This window comes from Neodiprion lecontei, chromosome 3 (genome assembly GCF_021901455.1).
Source record: "Neodiprion lecontei isolate iyNeoLeco1 chromosome 3, iyNeoLeco1.1, whole genome shotgun sequence".
In the NCBI taxonomy this organism is placed as follows: domain Eukaryota; kingdom Metazoa; phylum Arthropoda; class Insecta; order Hymenoptera; family Diprionidae; genus Neodiprion; species Neodiprion lecontei.
In genome coordinates, this window is record NC_060262.1 from 16,967,033 (window position 1) to 16,980,563 (window position 13,531).

At 38.1% G+C, this 13,531-nt stretch overlaps 1 protein-coding gene across 1 annotated transcript; it reads left to right on the forward strand.

Moving 5' to 3' along the window:
- The first annotated feature begins 663 nt into the window (after window positions 1-663).
- Window positions 664-3,767, forward strand: LOC107219312 (uridine 5'-monophosphate synthase). Its single transcript, XM_046734984.1, has 3 exons — window positions 664-1,053; window positions 1,475-1,955; window positions 2,159-3,767. Exons 1-3 carry the CDS (start codon window positions 913-915, stop codon window positions 2,947-2,949), a joined length of 1,413 nt encoding a protein of 470 aa, XP_046590940.1. The 5' UTR covers window positions 664-912; the 3' UTR covers window positions 2,950-3,767.
- The last annotated feature ends 9,764 nt before the right edge of the window (window positions 3,768-13,531 follow it).

Genomic DNA, 13,531 nt, shown 5'->3' on the forward strand with positions numbered 1-13,531 from the left:
CCGATCATTTGGCTAGCATTCTGTTCGGCCACCTTACCTCTAGTCTCCATGGGGAGCTTTCCAGCAAGGAGACACAGGCCGTGTTCGCAAATTGACTGACAGCACTGTCAGCAATCTTTCATTTCTTTTGCGCTTCCAAGTTCGTGAATAGCTCTGACTCTGTCCTAGGGAATTTTCAGTACTGTCAGTCAATTTGCGAACACTGCCACAGTGCGACACTGTGTTACACGGTCGAGCACTGTGCCTTGGTGCTTGTTGGAACGCTTCGAGGTTCTTAATTCAGTCACCAGAGTCCGCTCATGCGTTATACGAATAATCTAGGATCATTGAGCGCTCCAGGAAAAAGAAAAAAAATTTGTAAAATGCGTGTAGATTATCATTGCATTTAATAAATAAATGTAAACAATACCATGCGTCGAAAATAAAATCTCTAACCAAAAAATTGGCAGCAATGAATCCGACACAGTGTCCAGCCATACTCCGCAGCTGTGTCCGACTGTGTCGTTCTGTGTCGTTGTTGGAAAGCACCATGTTCGCCACTGTGTCGCTCTGTGTCGTTGCTGGAAAGCTCCCCATATGGGGAAGGGGGTGAGTGCGCTGTACGGGCTTACGCCGCAAGAGGCGCTTAAATCGCACCTTGACAATCCTTGCGTTGTCCCAAAAACTGGGCCAGCTTTTGAGCAAAGTGCTGCTCGAGTGTTGTTCCTTCCTACTACTCCGTCGTCTCAGATTCATTGTCCCCAAGTGTACACACAAAAATACATACACTGTTGTCATTCGTCAAGTAGCACGTGTCAAGCAAACATTCGCGGCTTTCCGTGCAGTCTACTCTGTTTAATGTCAATTGCGTTGGATACAAGACGTCTAGTTGATTCCTTTGCGTTGATTTGAGTATTTTTTGACTCGACTATAATGGAAAATCGCTTGGCGGAATTAGCTGTGGAACTATTCGAGATCAACGCCGTGAAGTTCGGCAGCTTCGTAACAAAAGCCGGCCGGCCGACACCCGTCTGCTTTGATTTAAGAGTAATTACTTCACATCCGCGGTTGATGGTAGGTAACTTATGTTTCGTTACTTCTGTTCCAATTATCAATTTTGTTTGAAAATGAATAAATAAAGGTCAAAATATACGCGAAGAAAACGTCATATAAAACGAATCAATGACTACGGATCGCTGCACAGCGCAGTTTCATATGACTCTTTAAGTCCTGAAGTCTGCTAGAATCACGTGAAGCAGTTACCGCTATGAAGTCTCATAGCAGTAATGTATGTCCAACTTCCAGATGGGTTATCCCTCGAATGTGGCTGCATTTCAAAAAAATGTGCAAACCATGAGTTTCGACCACCGAATATCTACACCCAGTGCGACATCGAATGTTCTGTTGAAACTAACGTTTCTTAATCTTCTCACGCCACACTTCTTTAATTGACGAAACTAAACATCACTTGTTGACTAGTATCCAAAATTTGCAGATGTCTGTGTCCACCTTACTGTGGACCCTGGCAGAAAATGGCAAAAGTGCATCACAAATTTGTGGTATGCCTTACACAGCGTTGCCAATTGCTGCTTTGATATCTGCACAATCAAACATACCTTTGCTGATAAGGAGGAAAGAGACTAAATCCTTTAGGACAAAAAAAATAATTGAGGGCCAATTCAGAGAGGGCGAAAATTGCATCATAGTTGAAGACATTGTGACGACTGGGAGTAGCGTTTTAGAGGCTGTAAAAGACCTAACCGATGTAGGGTTGAAGGTTGAGGAAGCCGTCGTTATTCTGGATCGACAGCAGGGTGGTGATCACAATCTAAGTGCAGAGGGCATCCGAATGAGGAGCTTATATTCTCTGACTAGTTTAATGCAATACCTATTGAATGCAGGCAAAGTGACGTCAGCCATCGTCCAAGACGTCAAAAGTTATGTGGAACAAAGTAAAGATCAATTAAACAGCGAAGGTGAGTCGGTGTAATTGAAGAATTTAACCTGACCAAGGAAATTAGAAGCTAACGAACTAGAAATCATTCATATTCTGGGGGTTTTTTGATCAAATAGGGAAATAACCTTAGTATCCTTCAGACGCGTTATCAAACTCCAGACATTTGGCTTTTTTTTTTAAGCACAGTAACTAAGACTTGAATATAATTTGATTTTCTCTTAGGAAACTGGGTGAGTCGATTGAGAATCGACTTCGCATCACGAGCAAAACTTGCCAAGAACCCAGCGGCAGCAATACTGTTCAACATAATGTCGGCAAAGAAAAGTACTCTCTGTCTAGCAGTGGATTTGACAAAAGCTGATGAAGTTTTAGATTTGGCCGAACTAGCAGGACCGCACATAGCTGTTTTAAAAACTCATATTGATCTACTTGAAGATTTTACATCTGAGTTTATCGATAAGTTGAAACAGCTGTCCAAAGAGCACAACTTCTTGATAATGGAGGACAGAAAGTTTGCTGATATTGGTCACACGGTATCCTTGCAGTACAGAAATGGGGTTTATAAAATAGCAGAATGGGCAGATTTTGTTACTGCCCATACTGTTCCTGGTTCGAGTATTGTTTCTGGTTTACAAGATGGACTGAAGGGGATTAAGGAAAGTCGGGGGATATTTTTAGTTGCAGAAATGTCTAGTGAAGGAGCCTTAACCATTGGAGAATATGTGAAACATTCTGTTCTTTTGTCTGAAACGTCAAACCTAGTAGCTGGTTTAGTGTGTCAGTACAATGTGTTCGACGATCCAGGTTTGATACAACTCACGCCAGGAATTAGATTGGAAAAGTCCCGTGATGATTTGGGACAGCAATACAAGACTCCTCAAATGGTGATCAATGCTGGGGCAGATTTAGCCGTTGTCGGTAGAGGTGTTACAGCCGCGCAGGACAAATTATCAGCCATCATTCAGTATAAAGAAAAACTATGGCAAGCCTACAGTGAAAGGATTAGTAATTGAAATGACACGTCATTCTATTGGTTGTGATTAGAAGTGTGAAATACAAGTTGAAAAACTCATACCTGACTTGGATAAAGAGGTGATTTGTATTCAACAGGATTGGAAAAGCTAATAGTGTAATTATATGCGTCAATCAGTGAAATATGCGATCATGTACAACATACGTGGCAACAATTAACTGAAAAATGTATTTCTCGTAAAGTGTTGGATCAAATGGATATTCAAACGGTACACCAAGTAGAAGTTATTTTTTACAGAGCGAATCAATGGAAGAAATCACTCGTGGAAAGTATTGGTCACGAACACGGTCATATACACAGGTCTGGGCACTCCAACCCCTTTCCTATATAACGCGGCGTAACCGTCTTGAAGCCTGTGTTTCTCAATTTGTGCACCAAGGATCGGAGCGCTGCAATCTCCGAGGCCGGTGTGCAACGAAGAGAGGAATATAGGGCCGCCGTCTCTCTCCGTGCGCTTGCGTGCCAAGGCCGTGTTCGAAAATTGACTGACAGCACTGTCAGCAATCTTTCATTTCTTTTGCGCTTCCAAGTTCGTGAATAGCTCTGACTCTGTCCTAGGGAATTTTCAGTACTGTCAGTCAATTTGCGAACACTGCCACAGTGCGACACTGTGTTACACGGTCGAGCACTGTGCCTTGGTGCTTGTTGGAACGCTTCGAGGTTCTTAATTCAGTCACCAGAGTCCGCTTATGCGTTATACGAATAATCTAGGATCATTGAGCGCTCCAGGAAGAAGAAAAAAAATTTGTAAAATGCGTGTAGATTATCATTGCATTTAATAAATAAATGTAAACAATACCATGCGTCGAAAATAAAATCTCTAACCAAAAAATTGGCAGCAATGAATCCGACACAGTGTCCAGCCATCAGAGATGAGTAGGGAGATCTCCAACGCTCGGCTTTTCGTGATACCAGCTAGGTTGGAGCGTCGACGTGACACCTAGGCGGCCACGCACCGAAGGTGGCCCATTTCCGACCTGACACCTAGGCGGCCATGCACCGAAGGTGGCCCACAATCGTGCATATATAGATATACTCGGTCGCTCGAGCAAGCGGTTGCCAATCGCATCCTTGTCCCCGCTCGCACAAATGTTTCCAGGAATGCAAGAATTGGGATTTTTTTGTTTCAATTATGAATGTCAGCGAATAAAAGTATCTCCAGATTTGATAAATTTTGGATTCAATTAGCGGACGCTGAACTAAAATAATTAACCATTCCCAGCCCGAAAACTTTTTTTTTTTTTTTTTTTAATAAATATTATTTTTTTATTGATATGAAAATATGTGACGCCTGGTGTTCTCGAATATTTGTACACGCAGTCTATGGAAAAATATACGAAGCCAGCTCGATAACATTTATGCAAAATGTGCAATGGGCAAGTGGTTGGAGGAAATTTTGTTTTTTCTCGAACTGAATCTTCCAGAGAACCATCAGCGAATTCCAAGCAAGCTCCATAAACATACCGAACAAACGCGCGCTCACGGACGTAGCTGTGGTGTGGCTGAGTGGATACCGCATGAGGATGAATTTTCAATCACAGGTTTTTGCGCGAAGTTTTCCTGTATTTAAGTTAATTACTGCTGCATTTGCTATAATACTGCATTCAAGTCTTAAACAAAACACTAAAAAATTGGTTAACCAATTAATGTAAAACAAAATGTTAGATTGAGCTTAAAATTTAAGCCGGAGTTACATAAACTAAGATAATTACAAGTGCAATATTGTAAATATTGAGCATTTATTGTTCATCTAAATGAATATGGTTTCCTCCTCAAAAAAAAAAAAAAAAAAAAGAGGATGGAGTGATGCGGGACACGGGTTCGATCGCAGTTCACTCTTTTTTTTTTTTTATTTTTAAATTCAATCCCGGCTTTTTTTTTGTATTTTCGGAGAGAAAAAACAAATCAAAGAAAGAAAATTTCGAGAGCCGGTCGATTTTTTCCTTCTTTCCTTTTCCTTTTTTTTTACTGAACCCACCTTTTTTGTAGTGGGGGTAACCCAGAAGAGAACAAATAATTGAAACAATAAAATTCCGAGAGCGAATCGATTTGTTCCCCGTTTTTGGCGCCTCTTTTTTGATAAGGAAAAGTTTTGACAGTAATGTAAAATAGAGATTACTAAACACAAATGTGTTGTTTTTTAATAACACTGGCCCACAAACAAAAAAGTGGTCTGTACTTTTGACCGGACCTACCTATCTTTATGTATTTTGACGCGCTGAATCCGAATCTGAAGTCAGTTTTGCCCGTACACACTCAAAACTTTGAGTAAATTGCAAAAAACCATAAAAATCGCCAAAAATTAGCATTTTTGGTAAGAAAAAAATTTATGGAACAATAGACCAAGTATGATTTTTATGCATTTTGGTCCGCTAAACCCAAATCTGAAGTTTATTCAACCATAAGCCTTTTAAAATTTAATTGGGCCGGTGTTATTAAAAAACAATACATTTGTTTTTAGTAATCTCTATTTTCCATTACTGTCAAAACTTTTCCTTATTAAAAAAAAAACGCCCATTTTATATCAGTCTTGACGAGCATTTCTTAAGAAGTTTGAGAGATGCGAGATCGGAACGACAAAATTATTTCAGTAGCAACAATGTATGGACCCCTCTCCTTTTCTGATATTGGCAGCCAGTTAAGAGGCTTCACAGTGTTCAGTTTAGTGCCAGCAGCTCTCGAGGTAGCAAGATGGTAAGTGAATTACATAATTATTTTACATGTGTGGAAAAACCGGCAGGTTTGACGATCGTCTATTTACTTTATAGATTAAGAAGAGAAAAAAAGGGAAGGACCTGTAGTCGTATTTTATACTTTATTTAATTTTCCTTGAATTGTCAGACGTTTTTATTTTTGATTGTATTGGAAGAAGATGTGTGGGGATTTCCATTCTAGTGCCCAAGAATATAGTACACATTTTCGATCATTTTTTCTTTTTGGAAAACATTTTCCTCAATTTCCAAATTTCCTTAATTTTTTGGTATTCAAATCAATTCTTAACAATTTTGCGCACAGGTGGGATTTCTTTAATTATTTTTTCCCTAATCCTGAGGATATTTCCTATCTGAGACCACTGTCAATAGGCGAGATTCCGAATATCATAAAATTACCTTTTTTTCTAATTAAAAAGAAAATCACATAAGGCCACTAAGAACTCGAAATGAAAATCTGAAAAAATTAGAAATGTTTTTTTATATTCTAAGCCATTAACGTAAATAATCCGTTTAACGACCATCCTAATAGATATACATTGTATATAGGGCATTCCGCGTCAAATATGCGACCCTCTTCGATTTCGATAATTCTTTAGTATGATGTTAAAACCACGGTTTCAATCGACTTGTAACAGTGTTGGAATTTTTCGCAGATTTCTTTAGCCACCACTGAAATAGAAAAAAATTGTAAAACCAATTCCGAAAAAGCTTCTTTTAAAATTCTGAAGAAATTCACACTAATTTTATAATTAAGAATATTATTTGTAAGCACGACACGATAACGGGATCTCAACATCTACTACTTTTCTAGCAAGTTTTTAGTTTTCTTGGATCTTTGGATAACTTAAAAAAAAAGAATGAAATGGTATGAACTGTATTCAGGCCTTCTGGCATTCCTCTAAATTTCAGAAAAATTGAAATCCATTAATAATAGAGAAATTTATGACCGAACAAATAAATAGAAACTCCAATTCCGGCATGAGAAAAAAAAACTTGCTAGAAAAGTAGTAGATGTTGAGATCACGTTATCGTGTCGTACTTACAAATAATATTCTTAATTATAAAATTAGTGTGAATTTCTTCAGAATTTTAAAAGAAGCTTTTTCGGAATTGGTTTTACAATTTTTTTCTATTTCAGTGGTGGCTAAAGAAATCTGCGAAAAATTCCAACACTGTTTCAAGTCGATTGAAGCCGTGGTTTTAACATCATACTAAAGAATTATCGAAATCGAAGAGGGTTGCATATTTGACGCGGAATGCCCTATATACAATGTATATCTATTAGGATGGTCGTTAAACGGATTATTTACGTTAATGGCTTAGAATATAAAAAAACATTTCTAATTTTTTCAGATTTTCATTTCGAGTTCTTAGTGGCCTTATGTGATTTTCTTTTTAATTAGAAAAAAAGGTAATTTTATGATATTCGGAATCTCGCCTATTGACAGTGGTCTCAGATAGGAAATATCCTCAGGATTAGGGAAAAAATAATTAAAGAAATCCCACCTGTGCGCAAAATTGTTAAGAATTGATTTGAATACCAAAAAATTAAGGAAATTTGGAAATTGAGGAAAATGTTTTCCAAAAAGAAAAAATGATCGAAAATGTGTACTATATTCTTGGGCACTAGAATGGAAATCCCCACACATCTTCTTCCAATACAATCAAAAATAAAAACGTCTGACAATTCAAGGAAAATTAAATAAAGTATAAAATACGACTACAGGTCCTTCCCTTTTTTTCTCTTCTTAATCTATAAAGTAAATAGACGATCGTCAAACCTGCCGGTTTTTCCACACATGTAAAATAATTATGTAATTCACTTACCATCTTGCTACCTCGAGAGCTGCTGGCACTAAACTGAACACTGTGAAGCCTCTTAACTGGCTGCCAATATCAGAAAAGGAGAGGGGTCCATACATTGTTGCTACTGAAATAATTTTGTCGTTCCGATCTCGCATCTCTCAAACTTCTTAAGAAATGCTCGTCAAGACTGATATAAAATGGGCGTTTTTTTTTTAATAAGGAAAAGTTTTGACAGTAATGGAAAATAGAGATTACTAAAAACAAATGTATTGTTTTTTAATAACACCGGCCCAATTAAATTTTAAAAGGCTTATGGTTGAATAAACTTCAGATTTGGGTTTAGCGGACCAAAATGCATAAAAATCATACTTGGTCTATTGTTCCATAAATTTTTTTCTTACCAAAAATGCTAATTTTTGGCGATTTTTATGGTTTTTTGCAATTTACTCAAAGTTTTGAGTGTGTACGGGCAAAACTGACTTCAGATTCAGATTCAGCGCGTCAAAATACATAAAGATAGGTAGGTCCGGTCAAAAGTACAGACCACTTTTTTGTTTGTGGGCCAGTGTTATTAAAAAACAACACATTTGTGTTTAGTAATCTCTATTTTACATTACTGTCAAAACTTTTCCTTATCAAAAAAGAGGCGCCAAAAACGGGGAACAAATCGATTCGCTCTCGGAATTTTATTGTTTCAATTATTTGTTCTCTTCTGGGTTACCCCCACTACAAAAAAGGTGGGTTCAGTAAAAAAAAAGGAAAAGGAAAGAAGGAAAAAATCGACCGGCTCTCGAAATTTTCTTTCTTTGATTTGTTTTTTCTCTCCGAAAATACAAAAAAAAAGCCGGGATTGAATTTAAAAATAAAAAAAAAAAAAGAGTGAACTGCGATCGAACCCGTGTCCCGCATCACTCCATCCTCTTTTTTTTTTTTTTTTTTTTGAGGAGGAAACCATATTCATTTAGATGAACAATAAATGCTCAATATTTACAATATTGCACTTGTAATTATCTTAGTTTATGTAACTCCGGCTTAAATTTTAAGCTCAATCTAACATTTTGTTTTACATTAATTGGTTAACCAATTTTTTAGTGTTTTGTTTAAGACTTGAATGCAGTATTATAGCAAATGCAGCAGTAATTAACTTAAATACAGGAAAACTTCGCGCAAAAACCTGTGATTGAAAATTCATCCTCATGCGGTATCCACTCAGCCACACCACAGCTACGTCCGTGAGCGCGCGTTTGTTCGGTATGTTTATGGAGCTTGCTTGGAATTCGCTGATGGTTCTCTGGAAGATTCAGTTCGAGAAAAAACAAAATTTCCTCCAACCACTTGCCCATTGCACATTTTGCATAAATGTTATCGAGCTGGCTTCGTATATTTTTCCATAGACTGCGTGTACAAATATTCGAGAACACCAGGCGTCACATATTTTCATATCAATAAAAAAATAATATTTATTAAAAAAAAAAAAAAAAAAAGTTTTCGGGCTGGGAATGGTTAATTATTTTAGTTCAGCGTCCGCTAATTGAATCCAAAATTTATCAAATCTGGAGATACTTTTATTCGCTGACATTCATAATTGAAACAAAAAAATCCCAATTCTTGCATTCCTGGAAACATTTGTGCGAGCGGGGACAAGGATGCGATTGGCAACCGCTTGCTCGAGCGACCGAGTATATCTATATATGCACGATTGTGGGCCACCTTCGGTGCATGGCCGCCTAGGTGTCAGGTCGGAAATGGGCCACCTTCGGTGCGTGGCCGCCTAGGTGTCACGTCGACGCTCCAACCTAGCTGGTATCACGAAAAGCCGAGCGTTGGAGATCTCCCTACTCATCTCTGCAGCCATACTCCGCAGCTGTGTCCGACTGTGTCGTTCTGTGTCGTTGTTGGAAAGCACCATGTTCGACACTGTGTCGCTCTGTGTCGTTCTGTGTCGATGTGTGACGTCGTTACGGTACCTGGTGGAAATTTCCAGATGCTAGACACCGGAATCATTCACACAGCTACGGTTAAACTCACATCAGTAGCTTGGGTCACCAATTACCGATTAAGTATTGAAATACACCGGACAACGGGCATTCTGTCGCTCTAATCGAACGAATCGAAGAAGGAGTAATTGTTGGATCAAAGATTTAATTAGTTGGCTTACGTTTTGAGAATACTCTGGATGTGATGACTTGCAGCGTAGATTGGTGAGAGAATTCAACGGAATAACTGTTTCTAATATATCTCAATACTTTGATTCACTTCGATTCATTTTATAAGTTCAATATTTCAAGTCACAAAAACGGAGTTACACAGTGTAAGATCTCAAACTTAATATGACAAAATGTAGCTGAAAGCTCGCTGGACTTTTGGGCAGAGTCACGTTGTATGAAAAGTTTTAATGCAAAAGGCAAAAGGATTTTACCGCGTGACTCTACCGGAACAAGATGACGAATCTGGTGGTAGAAACCAAGAGGACGATCGGGTGATTGGTCGCCGTTTCTATAGGGGTCGATCCTTGCGCAGAACGATCCCCCTCTTTAGATTTTGTCATCTTTGCGCACCTCTCCCTTTTTCTAGGAATTCTAATCCTGACACGACATCTTCGCCGCATGCACGCCTGTGATCTTAATCCATTAGCTATTACTATATTGTAAGTTTTTACATATGGTATAACGCTGCACTGGTGCGGTGGTATAGGTGCGGGGTCTTTGTTCTGTAATTTTCCATTCTGCGTGAGCTTTGTTGCCGAGGCGCAAGCCCCCCTTGGCCCCTTGGCTACTGAGCTTCTTCTCCCGTCTTGTGCTTTCGGCAGCTATTTCTCAATATGTGGTAATCGCAGTGCGTATGCGCTAGTGGTGACTCATGTTTTATGTTAGTGCCGTGTGCATTTTCAGGGTCACGATGCGCCTAATTCTAGTTCCTGTTTACTTCTTAATATTTTTACTATCTTGCTCGTTACAAAGTCCATATGTCATATTGGTTACCCGTCGTTTGTTAGTTTCATAGCGTGTATCTATATAAAATTACATATGTATTACAATCGATTACTGTCGTTATTCACCTGGAGTACAATAGCGATTGTTTATGAAACATAGTTGCCATTTGCTTAACATTATTAGAATCGCGCTGCTGCAAATATTCTTAGGTGTTTGTGTTATAACTATCTTAACAGCTTTAGGTTATTTAACAATTTGATAATCCATAGTTTTAGAACAGGTTTACATGTGTGCTTTTGTATATAATTCTCTTCCGTAATTATTAATTCTTTTGTTGACATAAATCGGCTTGGAAGCTTCTAGAACGTTCACTTTCTATTTGTTGGTTGCCTGTCATTGGGCGTTGCCACGTATGCATCTTGAGTTTATTGCGAGTTGATTTTCCTTCAATCGTTTCGTCGGTAAGTTTCCTAATGTGTTCTCCAGATGAAGCTCTGTACGGCTCCACATTGGAGATCTGCATTGCCATCAAAACGTTGCGCGTGTTGCCTACAATACGGCGTTACGGAGGAAGACATAGTTGATGCTGGATAATTAGTATTCACGGTTTTGACGGCTTTGCAGTCTCTGGTTTTATGGGTTATAGCAGCAGTGCTATCTTCACATTATATTGGTTATACATTTATCTATGGTTTTACAGTCTTCTATACTCCAGGCTATATGGTAAAGCGTAAGTTGCTTATAGTGGGTATGTTCCGATATACACTGCGAGCACTGTCCAGTGCTCTTACTGGGGAGAAATTCGTTCCGTTATAGACTGACAGTATACAGTCGCAGTATCCTAGGGAAATATATGACCTCATAAATTGTCGCCATTTTTCTACTGTGAACACTGGTGGTTTCGAGGTAAGGTGCTCTCAGTGCTTTGATCACGTGATCAACAGCGTTCAGAAATTTAACAGCTTCCACTATTGATAATTATTATTATTGAATATTGTCATTTAAAAATACCGGCCGTTAAAACCAAAATGGAAAATTTGAAGAAATTGTGTTTATTGCAGTGTGAAACAAATATTATGTATGAAATGAAAGTAACGCCAAACATGTCGATCACAATATACTGTACCAGAGATGAGTAGGGAGATCTCCAACGCTCGGCTTTTCGTGATACCAGCTAGCACGGAGTATAGATACAAGGAGTCTGAACGGTATCGGGGTTTTCATAGTATTAATGTACGCAATAATAAACCTAAATCATAGTTCTCTTTTCTGCCACTGGCTGCGCAAGTACTCAGGACGTACCGTTGTTATTATTATTATTACACGTAAACATACACCATATACTAGCTCGCGAATGTTAAAATTAATTAAATTAAATATAGAATAAAAATTTATCTATTTAAAATTAATTTTAAGAAAACAATGGGTAGGTGTTGTGCTGTTCATGGTTGTCTTAGTGGCCGAAAGGCAAGTGAGAATGTAGAGAAAGTAGCTTTATTCAAAGCACCAAAAGTGAGTAACCTCACAATAATATTGAAAATTTGTGTTATTAACAAATAATTCTAAAATTTATGTAGTTTTCTAATATTTGAAAAATATTTTTATTTATGTGCTTAAATATAAAAATATATATTACTTTTAAGGATGTTGAATTGCGTAGTAAATGGAGCTCAGCTTTGGGACAAGAATTAAAAGCTAGCAGTTTTATTTGCAAATTACACTTTAATCCAGAGAATGTGATTAAAACTGATCGAGAGATTTTAAAAGACGGTAGTGTATATGTGTATGAATACCAGAAAGTTCATTTGAGGAAGAAAGCTGAGGCAAAATCACATACTAATGACGACAATGAAAACAATTGTAGCTTGCTATTAAATAATGATTCTTCAACAATCTCTGATATAAATGACGATACGACAAGAAATATATCAATTTTTGTTGGCTGTGACGAGCATAAAAAAGAATTAACAAAAAAAATAATTAACAATTTCATAATAATGCGGGGGCATTTTCTAGTCAAATGTTTTAATAAAAGTGCTACGGAGAGAAAAGTTAAATGTAAATCCTAAAACTTTGTATTTAATTCCACATTTCTCAGAATATTTTTTTCCAGAGAGGTGTCAATAGCAACAAGACTTCCCGCGTAAGAATTTAAACGAGTGCTTCTTAAAAAGTGGCGCACTCTACCGGCAAAAAAATCTGTCCCCTAAATTACGACCATTCGTTCAACATTACGTTCAGACTCCTTGTATCTATACTTCGTGCCAGCTAGATTGGAGCGTCGACGTGACACCTAGGCGGCCACGCACCGAAGGTGGCCCATTTCCGACCTGACACCTAGGCGGCCATGCACCGAAGGTGGCCCACAATCGTGTATATATAGATATACTCGGTCGCTCGAGCAAGTGGTTGCCAATCGCATCCTTGTCCCCGCTCGCACAGATGTTTCCTGGAATGCAAGAATTGGGATTTTTCTTGTTTCAATTATGAATGTCAGTGAATAAAAGTATCTCCAGATTTGATAAATTTTGGATTCAATTAGCGGACGCTGAACCAAAATAATTAACCATTCCCAGCCCGAATACTTATTTTTTTTTTTTAATAAATATTATTTTTTTATTGATATGAAAATATGTGACGCCTGGTGTTCTCCAATATTTGTACACGCAGTCTATGTAAAACTATACGAAGCCAGCTCGACAACATTTATGCAAAATGTGCAATGGGCAAGTGGTTGGGGGAAATTATTTTTTTCTCGAACTGAATCTTCCAAAGAATCATCAGCGAATTCCGAGCAAGCTCCGTAAACATATCAAGCAAACAGACGTACACGGACGTAGCTGTAGCGCAGCTGAGTGGATACCACATGAGGGTGGGGTATTGCGGGACACGGGTTCGATCCTGGGTCGCTTTTTATTTTTTTATTTTCTTTTTTATTTACTTATTTTTTTCTTTTAGAAGAGAACAAATAATTGAAACAATAAAATACCGAGAGTGAATCGATTTGTTCCCCGTTTTTGGCGCCTCTTTTTTTTACTTAATCCCCGCCCCTTTTTCATTACGGGTAACTCAGAAGAGAGAAAATAAATGAAAGTGAGAGTGGACCGAC

Coding starts and splice junctions, on each gene's coding strand:
- LOC107219312 (XM_046734984.1), top strand. CDS start 913: ATGGAAAATCGCTTGGCGGAATTAGCTGTGGAACTATTCGAGATCAAC. Junction 1,054..1,474: donor CTTCACATCCGCGGTTGATG/GTAGGTAACTTA, acceptor CAAAATTTGCAG/ATGTCTGTGTCCACCTTACT. Junction 1,956..2,158: donor AGATCAATTAAACAGCGAAG/GTGAGTCGGTGT, acceptor ATTTTCTCTTAG/GAAACTGGGTGAGTCGATTG.